The sequence below is a fragment of the Schistocerca piceifrons genome, chromosome 7 (genome assembly GCF_021461385.2).
Source record: "Schistocerca piceifrons isolate TAMUIC-IGC-003096 chromosome 7, iqSchPice1.1, whole genome shotgun sequence".
In the NCBI taxonomy this organism is placed as follows: domain Eukaryota; kingdom Metazoa; phylum Arthropoda; class Insecta; order Orthoptera; family Acrididae; genus Schistocerca; species Schistocerca piceifrons.
In genome coordinates, this window is record NC_060144.1 from 434,402,818 (window position 1) to 434,417,546 (window position 14,729).

Below are 14,729 nucleotides of genomic sequence, written 5' to 3' on the forward strand. Positions count from 1 at the left end.
CACCAAGTATCTCAAAAAGCCATCTTGTACCTCTCGCAACTTGAGAGGACATTGCGATACATACACATCCCATAAAGCTATAGATATTTCCACAAATTTTTCATAACTTTAGTCTCCTGTAATTTCTTCCTCTTCATTCTGAGATGAAGTCTCCAGTTCCATAAAGGTCCAAAATGCATGTTAAAATCATTCTTCAGTTTTTACTAGACAATCTTGCATTATCTAATAACTATGTCATATAATTTTCATTATTTATACCCACAATGAGATTGCTTTTATTAACTGTATGTACTATATTTGTGGGATACAAATTTGTGATATAATGAGTATAACAATAATTTGTTGGATACAAATTGGTATCCATTCAGTTATCAATCACAAATCAGAGGAAGCTAGTCCACTGTTAAAAATAGTATGTTGTCATTGAGAATATGTTAGAATTAGAGAGATGATTTATATTGTTGGACTGGGGTGAGACCCCAAAGACAGCAGAGGAATTGGCCCTTCCTAGTTCAGGTTGGTGCACTGCTTCCTTGTCTGGATGTGGGTGGTGGTGACTGGAACCACAAAAGAGACCATTAGAAAAACATCCCACAGGGACCAGTGAACAGCAACAGTGTAGCCAAGCAGCCCCTAGCCGGGGATCAAACACATGAGCCACCTGGGAGGGATGTGCCACCAGAAGGAAGTCACCTGGCAGGTGACCCAGCGATGCGAAGATGCCAGGTTATCGGCATATGAAGTCCAGTTCAGGTGGACACCTGCAGCTACTAAACTCAGTCCATGGAATGTGGCTAGCTGCTTCATCTGGTACTACAGTGGGCTTCATCTCAAAGTTAATGGCTGGTGTAGACTGTGGCATTTCGTATGCCATACACACCTGGATACTGTCATGAACAAAGAATGTTAGCAAGCACCTGAGGACATCTGATAACATCCAAGAGTGAGGGTCTGATTTTGGGGGTATATATGTGAGTCAGTTAGTTAGTATTTCTCCAGTGGCAGGACTCATAGCAGCTGGAGTGCCAGCATGGCATCATAGGGCAGCAATGACTTCATTCTCTGGTTTTCTTGTTTGCTCAGCTCCTCCAGAGTTCTGCTGGAACTGTGAGATTTCTCAACTTCACCTGTCAGAGGCACTGGTTGGTGCCTTCTGTGTTGACAGTGTCTTGAATAAGTACTCTTGCACTCTGAATACACTTACTTGTGCAACAGTGTCTGGACTACAAGCTGACTACTGCTTTCTCCTCTATGATATCAATCTGCTGATAGTCACAAGACAGTTCATCCACCAGCGGAACTGTGTCACAACAACATGCACTAAAAATAACAAAAATAAGTGCCTATATGCGTGAAAAGTATTCAAAATATGCGCTAAAATTCTGGAAACATGCTCTTTAAAGTAGGTACATCAGTTGTGCATCTAAGAGAAGAGTCTACACCAAAATAGGTACTGCTTATCGATTCAAACTTTCATCTTTGATTTTGGGCATTATCAATAATTATTTCACCTTATTAACAACAATTAGTGGAATCTTACAATATATTCCTTTTTTCTCTTGATTCTCTGGGATACGGCTTTGAATACATTTTTAAAGTTTGAGAATGTTCTCTGTGTTTCTTATGATATCAAAGGGTAGTCCTTAATAGAGCAATGTTGCTAGCAGAGTAATTCTCCAAATGTTTCTCTCATTCTCCCACTAATATAGGGCAGATATCATGAATTGACTGAAAAATATAATTCTGCTTTCCTTATTTATTATAACAAAAATTGTGTATTCAACACCATCAGGTCACTACTCCTAAATTCTTGCTTCTAGACCCCTCTAAAACTCCTAGAAGCCTGTAGTAAGAATTGTGCAGCACCATGTATAGTTTCATTAACTTTTTCTAATTTCATTTTTGGCATTTGTAGTTTCAAGAGCTTCCCATAAAATTTTTGTGTTATATGACAATAAAACAAAAAACTGAAATTCATTTCCTTTTAGCACTTCCTCTTCTGTGGCACTATTGCCCATGGAGTCGAACTGACAGATTGTTTTAGCATAGAATTTGACACTGGAGTTTATTTTGGCACTTTATTTTTCTGCGGAACAGGGTACAGATGGGTCTTTTTTAAAAAGTAACACACAAGCAGTCTTTAAAAGTGTGAGACTTCTTATATTTCAGGACATAAATATGCAACCTTGTCAAGTGTATTTTGTTTTTATTGTTATTATTATCAACTCAGAGAATAAGGTAAATTTGGCAGAACATGCATTTTATGCCTTTTTAAGTAAGTATGCACTTAAAAATTAAGAAATGAGACATACAGAGACTACCCTAAAGAGTTACTCTCTTATTTATGTTCATTACCCTGAAAAAATGTGAAGTTATCTTCAAGAGAATTGTATCTGAAACCACAAGTCAAAATGAAAAGTAAGAAGTTCATTAGAGCTAGGAAACAAACACATTCATGAACCACTGTTTGTCAAAGACAATAAAATATCAGAATAACAAAGAATTTTGATTATCTGGGCTTCATAAGAAACAATAGGATAAAAATAATGAAAATTTATAAATTACAAACACAAATTAACTTTGCAAATTCAAATATGAGAAATGCATTGAAAGATTTATTATTATTATTATATTATTGTTTTTGCTATTAGACTGGTGAGCAAAACTTAAGAACAAAAATAACTTTTGCAAGATCTGTCACTGCCATATAACATAACTTAATGAAACTTGGACATAGAGAGAACTGTTACAGCATAGTACTGATGGTAACTGAAAGAAATATACAATGCAACAAACAGAAAGGATACTTTTATTCAAAGTCAATAACTACAATGAAGTCATTGTGATTTATGATGGCTCCCTGGACATTACAAAAGGTACAACATGCTTCTTAGTGGGATGTGTTCACCATGCTCTGAAATGTGTTCCCATGCTAGCAACAAGGCTGGTACAGAATTCTTGTGGCAAGGCTTTCCATTGTTGACAACTGCTGGATGGTCGTTGGTGCATGTGGATGTGGAGCAGTATGTCTCCCAATGCATCCCACATGTGTTCGATGGGATTTAAGTCAGGGAAACAGCCAAGTCAGTCAATTTGCCAAATATCCTCTTGTTCCAAGAGCTCCTCCACCTGCACTGTTTGATGTGGTCACACATTGGCATCCATAAAAGGTGAAGTCAGATCTAAATACAATCCTGAACACATGCACATGGAGAAGGAATATAGTGTCACTATAACATTAACTGGTGAATGTACTGTGTTCAGATTTGGAGGTCATTATGCCCATGCAACATTATCCCACCCCACACCATAGCACCTGGACCACCAAACTGATCATGTTCACCAATGATCATACATGTATTGCATGTTGCCACCTATCCATATATGAGGGTACAACCAGAATCACTACTCACATTGAATCTGTCCTCATCCAAGAAGAGCACACATCTCCATTCCTCTTTGGTCCAGTCCCCAAGTTCTTTGCACCATCGCCAACAGTGCCACCAATGTGCGGGTGTCAACACAACAAAACAAAACACAACACAACACCGAGGTCATTGGGCAAAGAGACCTCCCTGACGCAGTCAATGTGCCGCTGTGGAGAATATGATGGTGTGTGTCACAGTCATATTAAATAGCAGCAGTGCCTGTGGCTCAGAATGCTCCCACTGCATGTGAAACAATGCTGTGAACAATACCAAACCCCTGTGCTACATTCATCAAACTTCATTCTTCTTCAGTTTCTCAATGGTTCTTACCCATGTGAAGTCATTCAAAAGTTGTCTCCTTGCCATGTTGTAATGAAGGGCACCACAACAGTGCACCGTAATTGCTCACTGAATGGCACACATTGACTTTTGCCATTCCTCCAACGGCCTCATGTTGTAAGGCCAGCCCCACTTGGTGCTACATTCACACTGACCTTCTGCCACATGACATCCAGCTTTCTGTGCATGACAGGGAGACCTCTGGCAATGTGCTTCTACACTTTCATTCATTTCCACCAAGTTGATAATATGTAATGTTACTTTATCTATCTCATCCTTATGTTTTGCAGAACAGTTTATTATTAGTCACATAGCATAACACAAATATAGCCGCAGGATTGATCTGATTGGGCACAGACATGACACAATAAATGTTCAAGTTGGAGGGGGAATTGAACCATTTCATCTCACCACTCAAGTAGTGTGTTTCACATGAAAGCATTTGTGGCTGATGCAATATTGACACAATGCGTTGATCACCTCTTGTGTGTGTTTATTTGTGGGCGAGGGGGGGGGGGGGGGATGTGGAGGTTGTGGAGGAGGGGCATTTGCTGTGGCTTTGAGGAGACACCCTGGTGGAATCCCTTTAGGCAGATCATTGCAGTGGCTGAGCCCAGTGACTGTTGCCTGCTGTGATTGTCTTACAGAGATGGTGTCAGCATACTTCTTGGGAGCTTAGATCAGACAAGGAAATGCAACTGATTGCTTATTAAAACACTGGACTGCAAGGAATCTATAGGCTGAAATGCTCCCAGAACGTAAAGTGTAACACTGTGGGGGAAAAAAAAAAAAAAAGAAAAAAGCATGAAAATCACTTCTTCTCAGGCATGTCTAAGCCTTCTTCTCACTTATCAATCAATCATTATCTTCACAACTGTCTCTCCTCTTGCTCACAATCTCTTTCCTTCTCTTGTCTCTCTATCTCTTTGACTGATTCCTGTTGGGGCTGCCCTTGCCCAGCAGTTTCATTCCTTGTCCTCCACTCTGTCCTCCAGGATGGTGAATTTCACATCAGATCATCTTTGTCATTGGTGCACTCAATTTGCAATTTCACCCAACGAACTGTCAACACTGCATTACCATGCCTCCCAGTCTTTATATAGAGTGACAAAATTATCAACCTTGTGAATCAAAAAGTCTCCAGGCAGTGGATGGCATGCATCATAGGAACTCCCATGTTGTTGTCAGGTTGGCCCTTTATTGTTGCATCTCTCAGCATTGGCTGCTGGCTAACCATCAGGTTCTACATCAGATTTAGTCATGGACAGAGCTAGGAATTACTTCCAGTTTTGCATTCCTGAGTTGCCAAAAAGAACCCAGCAAGATACCCATTCACTTGTAAAAGGAATGCCTGTGCTTTGTCTAAATGTTACCAGGTGTTGGGACTCAGCTGTGTCTTTCTTACTGTCTGTCAGCTTTAAACAGCAAACTTTTCAGAGTGAAGCAAACACTTTAGTTACATTATAACTGTCTGGCTTTTGGGAAAGTCTCAGTGCAAGTGTAGCCTAATTGGAGCCCTCTTTTCCTGGGTGCCTGGTGGCAAAGAGTTACATTACACTGATGATTACTTCTCTGGATGTCAGTTGAGTAATATGATTATTAATCAGCTGATGCCCTGAGAAGATTTGAGGATTAAATTTATCATCTGAATATTATAGTCTCTATTACACGATAAGTGGTTGAATTTTCCACAAGAAAGCAGTCTATTCCATTTCTGTGTCTCAAGTTAAAACGCGAAGTTAAAAATAAATTACAATAGTGTAATGACCGTATTAAGTAATGCTTCTTTTTCACTTTTCAGATCCCTATGTAAAGATGTACCTACTGTACAACAACCAGAGGATAGCTAAGAAGAAGACACATGTGAAGAAAAGGACCCTCAACCCAGTATTCAATGAATCATTTGTATTTGACATTCCAGCAGGAGCAGAAGGGTTGGATAACATTAGCTTAGAATTCTTGTTGCTTGATTGGGATAGAGTAACAAAGAATGAGGTGAGTAACTGCCACTACACAGAAACATGCATATGTCTTCGAAGCATCTTCATCATTCCTGAACCATCCAGGCTGCTTTATTAGTACAAAAACTATACAACAGTGCAGTAATGACTTATCTGTTGTCAATTTTGTTGTTTGATATTATGAACAAAATTCTTTCTAGGATTATCGTTTTGAGGTTTTCAGTGTAGAATGTTGTGATATGGGTTGCTTGCAAAATGATGTGAGTAGTCTTTAACAATGCAGCAGCAATTGGTTTTTCCTCATAGTTATGGAAATGGAGCTGCTGGAAATGGAGCAGTGGCCAAGTGGCATAAAGTCTCTGTTAAAATCATAGTCAACTTGTGTGTGCTTATGTTTTCAGATCATTCTTTTTTCTAAGATAATGAAAGCTGTCACAGAATCTAGATACTGGTATCTTATATAACAGACATGTGTGTTGTAAGTTCAAGATCTGGAATTTGATGTTTATGAATGACCAAATCCAGCCAGTTTGCATGGTGAAAGCAATTCCACTGAAGCACACACACACACCCTGCCAAGAACAGTGTGATGTTTATGTCTTTCACAAAGAACATCACTTCATTATAAAGTTGTAAAAAAAAATAAAGACAATTTACAAAGAAATGTACCATCTACATTCAAAGTCAAACACAGGCTATTAAACATAAACTGTCTGTGGAGTGTAGCAATCTGGTGCCATACTATGGTTTAAATAACAGTCGAGACTGTTTGTTTATTTGTTTATTGTGACCAGTTTTGGCTTATGTTAAAGCCATCCTCAAATTTTTGGGTCCTCTGTGGCTGGTACTGGCACTCCTCAGTTTTTGATGTGATGCAGTGTTTGATTGTGGTGTCATGTGAAAAATCAAGGAGCCGCCAGCACCAGCCATAGAGGACCCAAAAATTCTGAGGACGGCTTTAAAGTGAAGCCGAAACTGGTCATAATAAACAGATGTTATTGCAATCTCAACTGTTATTTAAACCCAAGTATGGGCTATTAAAGGTCTTAGGCATATACACCATCCAAATTTTTTCCTTGTTTCACAATAAATGAAAACCAATATACAATATGACGCAGGTAAGGCAGGACAACACAAATATATGAAAAACGAGTAAATACTTTGAGTTACAATTTGGAAAAGTTTTAATGGACAGTGTGGCAAATTTTTTTGATGTACTCATGTAATTCTGAAAATTTCTAGCTGTCGAATTATGTTGCCAACATAGTCTTTTTTTTAATTATTTATTTTCCTGTGGCATTCAAAAGAGTCTTCAAAGAGGACAACAATGACATAATATGCACAACAAAATCAAATAGTAACATCCAGAATGAGATTTTCACTCTGCAGCGGAGTGTGCGCTGATATGAAACTTCCTGGTAGATTAAAACTGTGTGCCCGACCGAGACTCAAACTCGGGACCTTTGCCTTTTGTGGGCAAGTGCTCTACCATCTGAGCTACCGAAGCACAACTCACGCCCAGTACTCACAGCTTTACTTCCGCCAGGATCTCGTCCCCTACCTTCCAAACTTTACAGAAACTCTCCTGTGAACCTTGCAGAACTAGCACTCCTGAAAGAAAGGATACTGCGGAGACATGGCTTAGCCACAGCCTGGGGGATGTTTCCAGAATGAGATTTTCACTCTGCAGCGGAGTGTGTGCTGATATGAAACTTCCTGGCAGATTAAAACTGTGCTAGTTCGAGTCTCGGTCGGCCACACAGTTTTAATCTGCCAGGAAGTTTCATATCAGTGCACATTCCGCTGCAGAGTGAAAATCTCATTCTGGAAACATCCCCCAGGCTGTGGCTAAGCCATGTCTCCGCAGTAGCCTTTCTTTCAGGAGTGCTAGTTCTGCAAGGTTCACAGGAGAGCTTCTGTAAAGTTTGGAAGGTAGGAGACGAGATACTGGCAGAAGTAAAGCTGGGAGTACCGGGCGTGAGTCGTGCTTTGGTAGCTCAGATGGTAGAGCACTTGCCCGCGAAAGGCAAAGGTCCCGAGTTCGAGTCTCGGTCGGGCACACAGTTTTAATCTGCCAGGAAGTTTCATATCAGCGCACACTCTGCTGCAGAGTGAAAATCTCATTCTGGAAACATCCCCCAGGCTGTGGCTAAGCCATGTCTCCGCAGTATCCTTTCTTTCAGGAGTGCTAGTTCTGCAAGGTTCGCAGGAGAGCTTCTGTAAAGTTTGGAAGGCAGAAGTAAAGCTGGGAGTACCAGGTGTGAGTCGTGCTTTGGTAGCTCAGATGGGAGAGCACTTGCCAGCGAAAGGCAAAGGTCCCGAGTTCGAGTCTCGGTCGGGCACACAGTTTCAATCTGCCAGGAAGTTTCAAATAGTAACATGATTACAGTGCTGCAAGCCATCATTTATCATCAGGAAAAAATGCCTCACAAACATCTGCCCTATCATACCACATGTAAATGAACACATAACTCAGGTATGCTTCAGGTTTGTGGACGTCATATCAAGTACCCAAAATTTTGACCTTGACCACTAATATGCCCTACAAAGCAATTGTGAACAGATATTACTGCACACTGAATTTCATCTGGACTTATCACTGCACAGGCCCATGCTACATGGGATTTCATCTCTTCAGGAGTTATCAATGTTTCCTTGTAGAACTTTGCCTTAATTTTTCCCACAGACTTAAGTTTGGAGGCATTAAATCTGGTGAGAGTGCTGGCCATTTTGTGTTTCCTGAACAACTGATCCAACACTCTCTAAATATTCTCATAAGTAAGTATGTGATTATTTGTTTGGAAAGGACAGAACATACGTCATGTGTTGGTATAATATGGATTGTCTTATGTTCAGTGGCATGTCTTCCAATAGCTATGGCAGCATATTTGTTAGCAACTGTAGATACTTGTGGCTATTTAGAGTCCCAGAATCCCATCAATAGGACAGGTTTCAATGATGTGTTTCTTGAAAACCCTCCATGTTGACAGACCAAGGCCATTACTTATCTGCTTCTCTCAGCCAGTGCGGATTTTCAGTTGACCAGCAAGCCATGCAATGAGGGTGGTTTGAAAAGTTCTCAGAATCACCACAAGAGGTCAGTGCTAGCGCAATGAGTTTTTCACATGATATTCATTGGACTGTTGCCTGTAAACACGTGCCACATCAATACTCTTGGAAGAGAACTGTGGCAGTGATGTGGTGCTCTGTTGTTGTTCCCACATAGTGATTTGCGAAGATGGAAAAAATTGAGATTCAAGCAGTGATTAAATACTTCGTAAAGAGAGGTATGAAAGCAAAGGACATTCATGCTGATTTCCATAGTACACTGAGAGACTCTGCTCCTTCCTATTAACTATTGCCAAGTGGACAAATGAATTTAAATTTGGTCGGGAGACCTTAGATGATGATCTGCGCAGTGGTCGGCCAAGATTTGTCGCTACTCCAGACATCATTGCAAAAGTGCACAAAATGGTCATGGAGGATCACCAATTGAAAGTGTGTGAAATTTCTCACACTTACCAGATGTCATCTGAAAGGGTATATCACATTTTAACTGAAGAACTGGAAATGAAAAAATTATCTGCAAGATGGGTGCTGTGACTCTTGATGCTGTATCAGAAATGCATGCCGTCATCTTGGCAAAATTACACAGACTAAGGTATGAACTGCTGCCACCACACATGCCTTATTCACCTGATATGGCTCCGTCAGCCTTCCACCTCTCCCAAAGGTGAAAATTTTTCTTTGTGGATGAAGATTCAGTTCAAACAAAGAACTGATAGCCAGGGTTGGCAACTATTTTGCAGGCCTGGAGGAAACTTATTTTCAAGTTGGGATCAAGGCACCGGAACATCATTGGACCAAGTGCATTAATCTACAAGGAGACTACATTGAAAAATAAAAAAAAAGTTTCAGTGATGTGAGTACTTTTTTTCCATTCCATTCTGAGAACTTTTCAAACCAACCTCATAAGAAGGCCAATTTTCCCATAGTTTGCGAATGATGCTTCATCTGCAAACAAAATATTGCATAGAAATCCCACTTCACCTTGCAGTTCATAGTCACTATTTGGGGAACTGTAGCCAATTCTGAAAATCATTTCCATGAAGCTTCTGGAGGAGCAAAATAAGCAAAGAATGAAATGCTTTACAATTTAGCATTCACAACTCTCATTTTGCTCATCCCACTCCTGTATTTAAGCTGCTTTGTAGTGGCATGTTAGTAGTATTAATCTCATCATTTACTGTTCTCTTTCATTGGTGGATTTTATTCTTCACTCTCTAAGTGTCCTGAAATGTTGTTATAACACTTGCAAAGATACATAGTGAGGGCTTGACACAACCAGGACACATGTCAGCATACAGCTACACTACTGCTCTAACAGTTTGACAGCATTTGTCAGGAACAAAAGCCATATCCATTTGTTTTTATTGTTATATACATAGTGAAAGTCCAAACAGCTTCATGAGCAAGTTATCTAATTGCTGCAACAGCAGAGCACTAACTGGTGGACCTCAAGTGCATAGATAGACACATTAACAATACTACATTGTTGCTTTTGTTGGCACATTTTGACAAATATTTGCTCAGTCTCTTCTCCTGTCAGTGGGCTACCATTTTGTGGCCCTGTTGTTTTGATACTATTTCATTACATTCCACACTTTATGTTGTTTGAAGTGCTCTTTGATCAGCTATGAACTTTACAAATTACTTGCATGTGTCAGAATATTAAACACTTTATCCACAATAAGTAAGCATAAACCACGCCTTCATATATCTAATTGTTCTTCATGTAATGAGGTGGTGCATCATGTTTGCCTCACATTGTATAGATATTTGACAACAACTTTCATTCTCTTGCCAAAGAGGAAAAATGTTGCAGAAAGTAGAGTCAGAATCCACAAACATGAATGCTGGCTGTATTCTGACTGCAGTCCTTGCATTACTTGGTCACTGCTCCAGTTGGCAATTGTTTTCATCCTCAAGTATTTTAATATCAGGTTGAAATAGCTAAGAATTCATTTTCTAGGCAACAATTATGTTACTGGCCAAGTATGCACAAATAAAATTTCCTTGCGTTTGAGTGTTCGAATGATGCTACCTGATCCAAAATTGGCCTTATGTCATGATCTTTGATATCCATGTTTTCAAAATTGCTCCAGGCAAGTTACTTTTGAATGGATTAAAATTATTAAGTAAAAGATCATCAAAACTTGTGGAGCAAAGAGTGTGGCCTCTCCTGATCAGTTGCACAGCACATGAATGGTTCACTTCAGAATGTTTTTGATAAGAGGCTGTCTATGCTGTTAATTTCCAAAGTATGCAATGTAACCAGAGCACTACTGATTCACTCCTTTAATGTTTTCATTGAGCATTTTTAGCTATATCAATCTGAAAGATGTGGATGAAGAATAATGATAACTATATTTGAACAAATTCCAAATGATGTGAAATACTGCATCTTAAACAGGATCAGCATTATAAAAAACATTAAATCATTATGCAGGGTTATTACTGATTGGTGAAGGAATTTCACTACTGTACTTCGTCTGTGTTTGTTGTCATAATATTTTTGGACTTTGCAGTTATACAGAGAAAATTGTGAAGTTTTTGTTACAATTGCTCCTTATATTCATCCTTGGTGATTCTGTAGGTAAGTCAATTGCTAAATAAGTACAGAAATAGCTAAATATGTACAAGAACTGGATATATGTCCTAATCTCCTTCTCCACCCCTCTCTCTGTCCGTCCCCTACACTCCCCTTTCTTTGTCCATCTCCTCCTCTCCCCTTTCTTTATCCATCTCCTTCCCTCCACCCCCTCTCTGTCCATTCTGCTTTTGAACAGGAAAGGAAATTACTAACAGTGGTACAGTGTACCCTCTACCATGCTCAGTACAGTGGCTTACGAGTATGTGTGTAGATGGCAATGTAGACCCCATCTCTCTTCACCTCCTCTTGCACCTTTTCTCTGTCCATCATTTCCTTCCCCTACTCTCTGTCCATTTCCTCTTGCCCCCTCTCTGTCCATCTCTTCCCTGCACATACTGACCTTGAGCCTTGTTTATTGTTACTGCCAACAAAACCTTGATTGGGATCTGAAGTTGCTTAAAATAAATGAATAAATTGGTAGTGCTCCTTGGTATACAGGATACACGAGATCTCTTCTGTAGCTGGGTCTGTGAGGATAGTAGCTTCAACAACAGTATTTTGCATAGTTTTAATCTGCAAATGGGTAGGATTACAAAGTTTTGGACAATTCACATGCCTGAAATGACTTGGGGCCAACAGATGGTGGTGGACAGTAACATATGATGTAGCACAAGAATCGTGTATAAAATGAGCTGTAGTGAGTTAGGGAGTCAGATGCACCAGCAATTGCAGCATGTTGACTTTACAAGAAAAGGCACTATTATTGAAGCTTTATTATCAGAATGGAGAATCTGCTACTGCAACTTTATGAGCCTATCATAATAAGAAACGTGCCACTGTGAAGAAACTGGTCATGAAGTTTGAAGCCACGAGTTGTTTAGATAATAGACTCTGTAGTAGGTGGCCAGTCACAAGTGCTACTGCTGCTCAAACAGTTCAGGAAGAAATGGAGACTTAGCAGGTTCATCTCCACATGGTGAAGTCAGTGCTCATGGAGTCCCACTTCACTACAATTTGGAGAGTATTAAGGCATACCCTCTAATGTTATCCATACAAAATTCAGCATCATCATCAACTGTTACCTACTGATATTTCGATGTGGAAAGCATTAGCAGTGTGGCCACCTCAAAAATTGGTGGAAGATGATGACCAGTTATCTAATGTTTTGAGGGCCGACAAAGCTCATTTCGCACTCCAAGGATCTGTTGACACCCACAACTGCAGAATTTGGGCTACTGAAGATCCTAGAACTGTCGTGGAAACCCCACTGCATGATGAGAAAGTCACAGTATGTTGTAGATTTATTACATCAGTCATGATTGGACTCTTTCTGTTTGAGGAAATTTGGGGCACTGCTTTTCAAAGTGTCAGAGTAACGGTTGTGAGGCACGCCAGTATGTTAATGAATCACATCATCCCTAGCCTGGCTGATAAAGACATGCTGGAAGGTATGACTTTTATGCAGGATGGCACTCCATCCCATATTGCTATACATGTGAACATTGTTTGGTGAGGATCCTGTACCACCACTTCTGTCTTGCTTGGTCTCCAAAGTCCCCAGACCTCAATCATCTGATTATTGGTTGTGGGGTTTACTGCAGTTTTTCACCTTCATTAGGGATGCCAAAAGACAACATCTGACAACACTTTCTCATCATACCTGTAGATACACTGTACAGTGTTGATCACAACATTGTCCCTCACTACAGGTATTGTTGATGAATGATGGCTGACATGTCGAGCATTTGATATAAAGAACATCATCTTTGCTAAAAATCAGTTGTTATGCTAATTACTGCTTTTGTATCATATGAAGCGCTATCTATTGGTCATTTTGTGGACTTTATGTGATTTCAATAAAAGCAACATGTCATTTCAAGCAAGTGCATCAGTTTTAATCCCTCCTCCTGCATTATTCCATCAAGTATTGAATTTTCAAATGTTAACATACTTTTGGGTCACCCTGTAGTAATATTTCATTATTTTCAGTCACTGTATTGTATTGCATTTTAGTAATTGCGCATTATGTCTTATTTCCATAGCTTGAAGGTCCCTTTCTGTAAGGTCCATTGAATACAACTAATGTAATGAAAACAAGTGGTACTTTTATACGAGGTGTAACCCCAAAAGTAAGGTCTCCTATTTTTTATAAGTACATAGACCTGTTTATTTCTACAATGGTTTACATCAGTTTACAGCTTGAACATTTAGCTATTTTTTGACATAATCGCCATTTCTGTCACTGCATTTCTGTAGATGCTGTGGCAGTTTTTGTATAAGTTTTGAAGCTCTTCTTTAACCTCGTCTTGGGAGCTGAATCACTTTCCAGCCAAATGTTCTTCTAACTTAGGGAACAGGTGATAGTCACTGGGCACTAAGTCAGGACTATAGGGTGGGTGGGTGATTATGTTCCACTGAAACTGTTGCAGGAGAGCAATGGTTTGCCGAGCGCAGTGTGGGTGAGCGTTTTCATGGAAAATGTGTACACCCTTGCTCAACATTCCTCTTCTTCAGTTCTGAATTGCCCATTTGGGTTTTTTCAGAGTCTCACAGTACCTGTGAGCGTTAATTGTGGTCCCAGTGGGCATAAAGTTGACCAACAACACCTCTTTCCGATCCCAAAACACGGTTGCCATGACTTTACCAGCAGACTGTGTTAGTTTGAATTTCCGTGGCTTTGGTGAAGAAGGATGCCACCACTGGCATGATTGTTACTTGGTCTCAGGTGTAAAGTGGTATGCCCAGGTTTCGTCACCCGTGACAATTGAGTCCAGAAACAGCATGGCAGTGAGCTGGTATGATATGGGCATACAAAAAACTGCCACAGTGTCTACAAAAATTGCATCAACAGAAATGCCGATTATGTCGAAAAATAGCTAAATGTTCAAGCTGTAAACTGATGTAAACCATTGTAGAAATAAACAGGTCTATGTACTTACACAAAAATAAGAGACCTTACTTTAGGGATTACCCTCGTACGTTTTGTGCTCACATCAAATGGGGTAACAGAAATAGAGAAGTTACCCTTCAAGGTTAGAGGCATTATCTTATTGCAGGATTTCTAGTAAAACAGAAGAATGTGGCTCTATATGCATAAGACAAAGTTAAGTATGAGTTATCAAATTTAAACCAAACAGCACTTTGAATGCCATGCTGCATTATTTAATTCGGGATCAAATGAGCACAGAGCTATAACTGGGCATAAGTCACTGATTGAGAAATCCTTTATTAAGTAACCGGTGTGAAAATTAAAAGAGTTTTGATTAATATTTGAAGAACCACTGTATGTAGGGAATTTTATGTTAGACAGCAGTGATCGTTCAAATCAAGAGTTACTGATGTCCAGCT

At 39.7% G+C, this 14,729-nt stretch overlaps 1 protein-coding gene across 1 annotated transcript in view; it reads left to right on the forward strand.

The window, feature by feature from the left end:
• LOC124805762 (synaptotagmin-11) overlaps nt 1–14,729 on the forward strand; it is a 717,920-nt gene that overhangs the window by 690,609 nt on the left and 12,582 nt on the right. Inside the window, exon 9 of the mRNA XM_047266330.1 lies at nt 5,569–5,762. Within this exon, the coding sequence (XP_047122286.1) occupies nt 5,569–5,762 (194 nt within the window). The remainder of the gene's footprint in view (nt 1–5,568; nt 5,763–14,729) is intronic.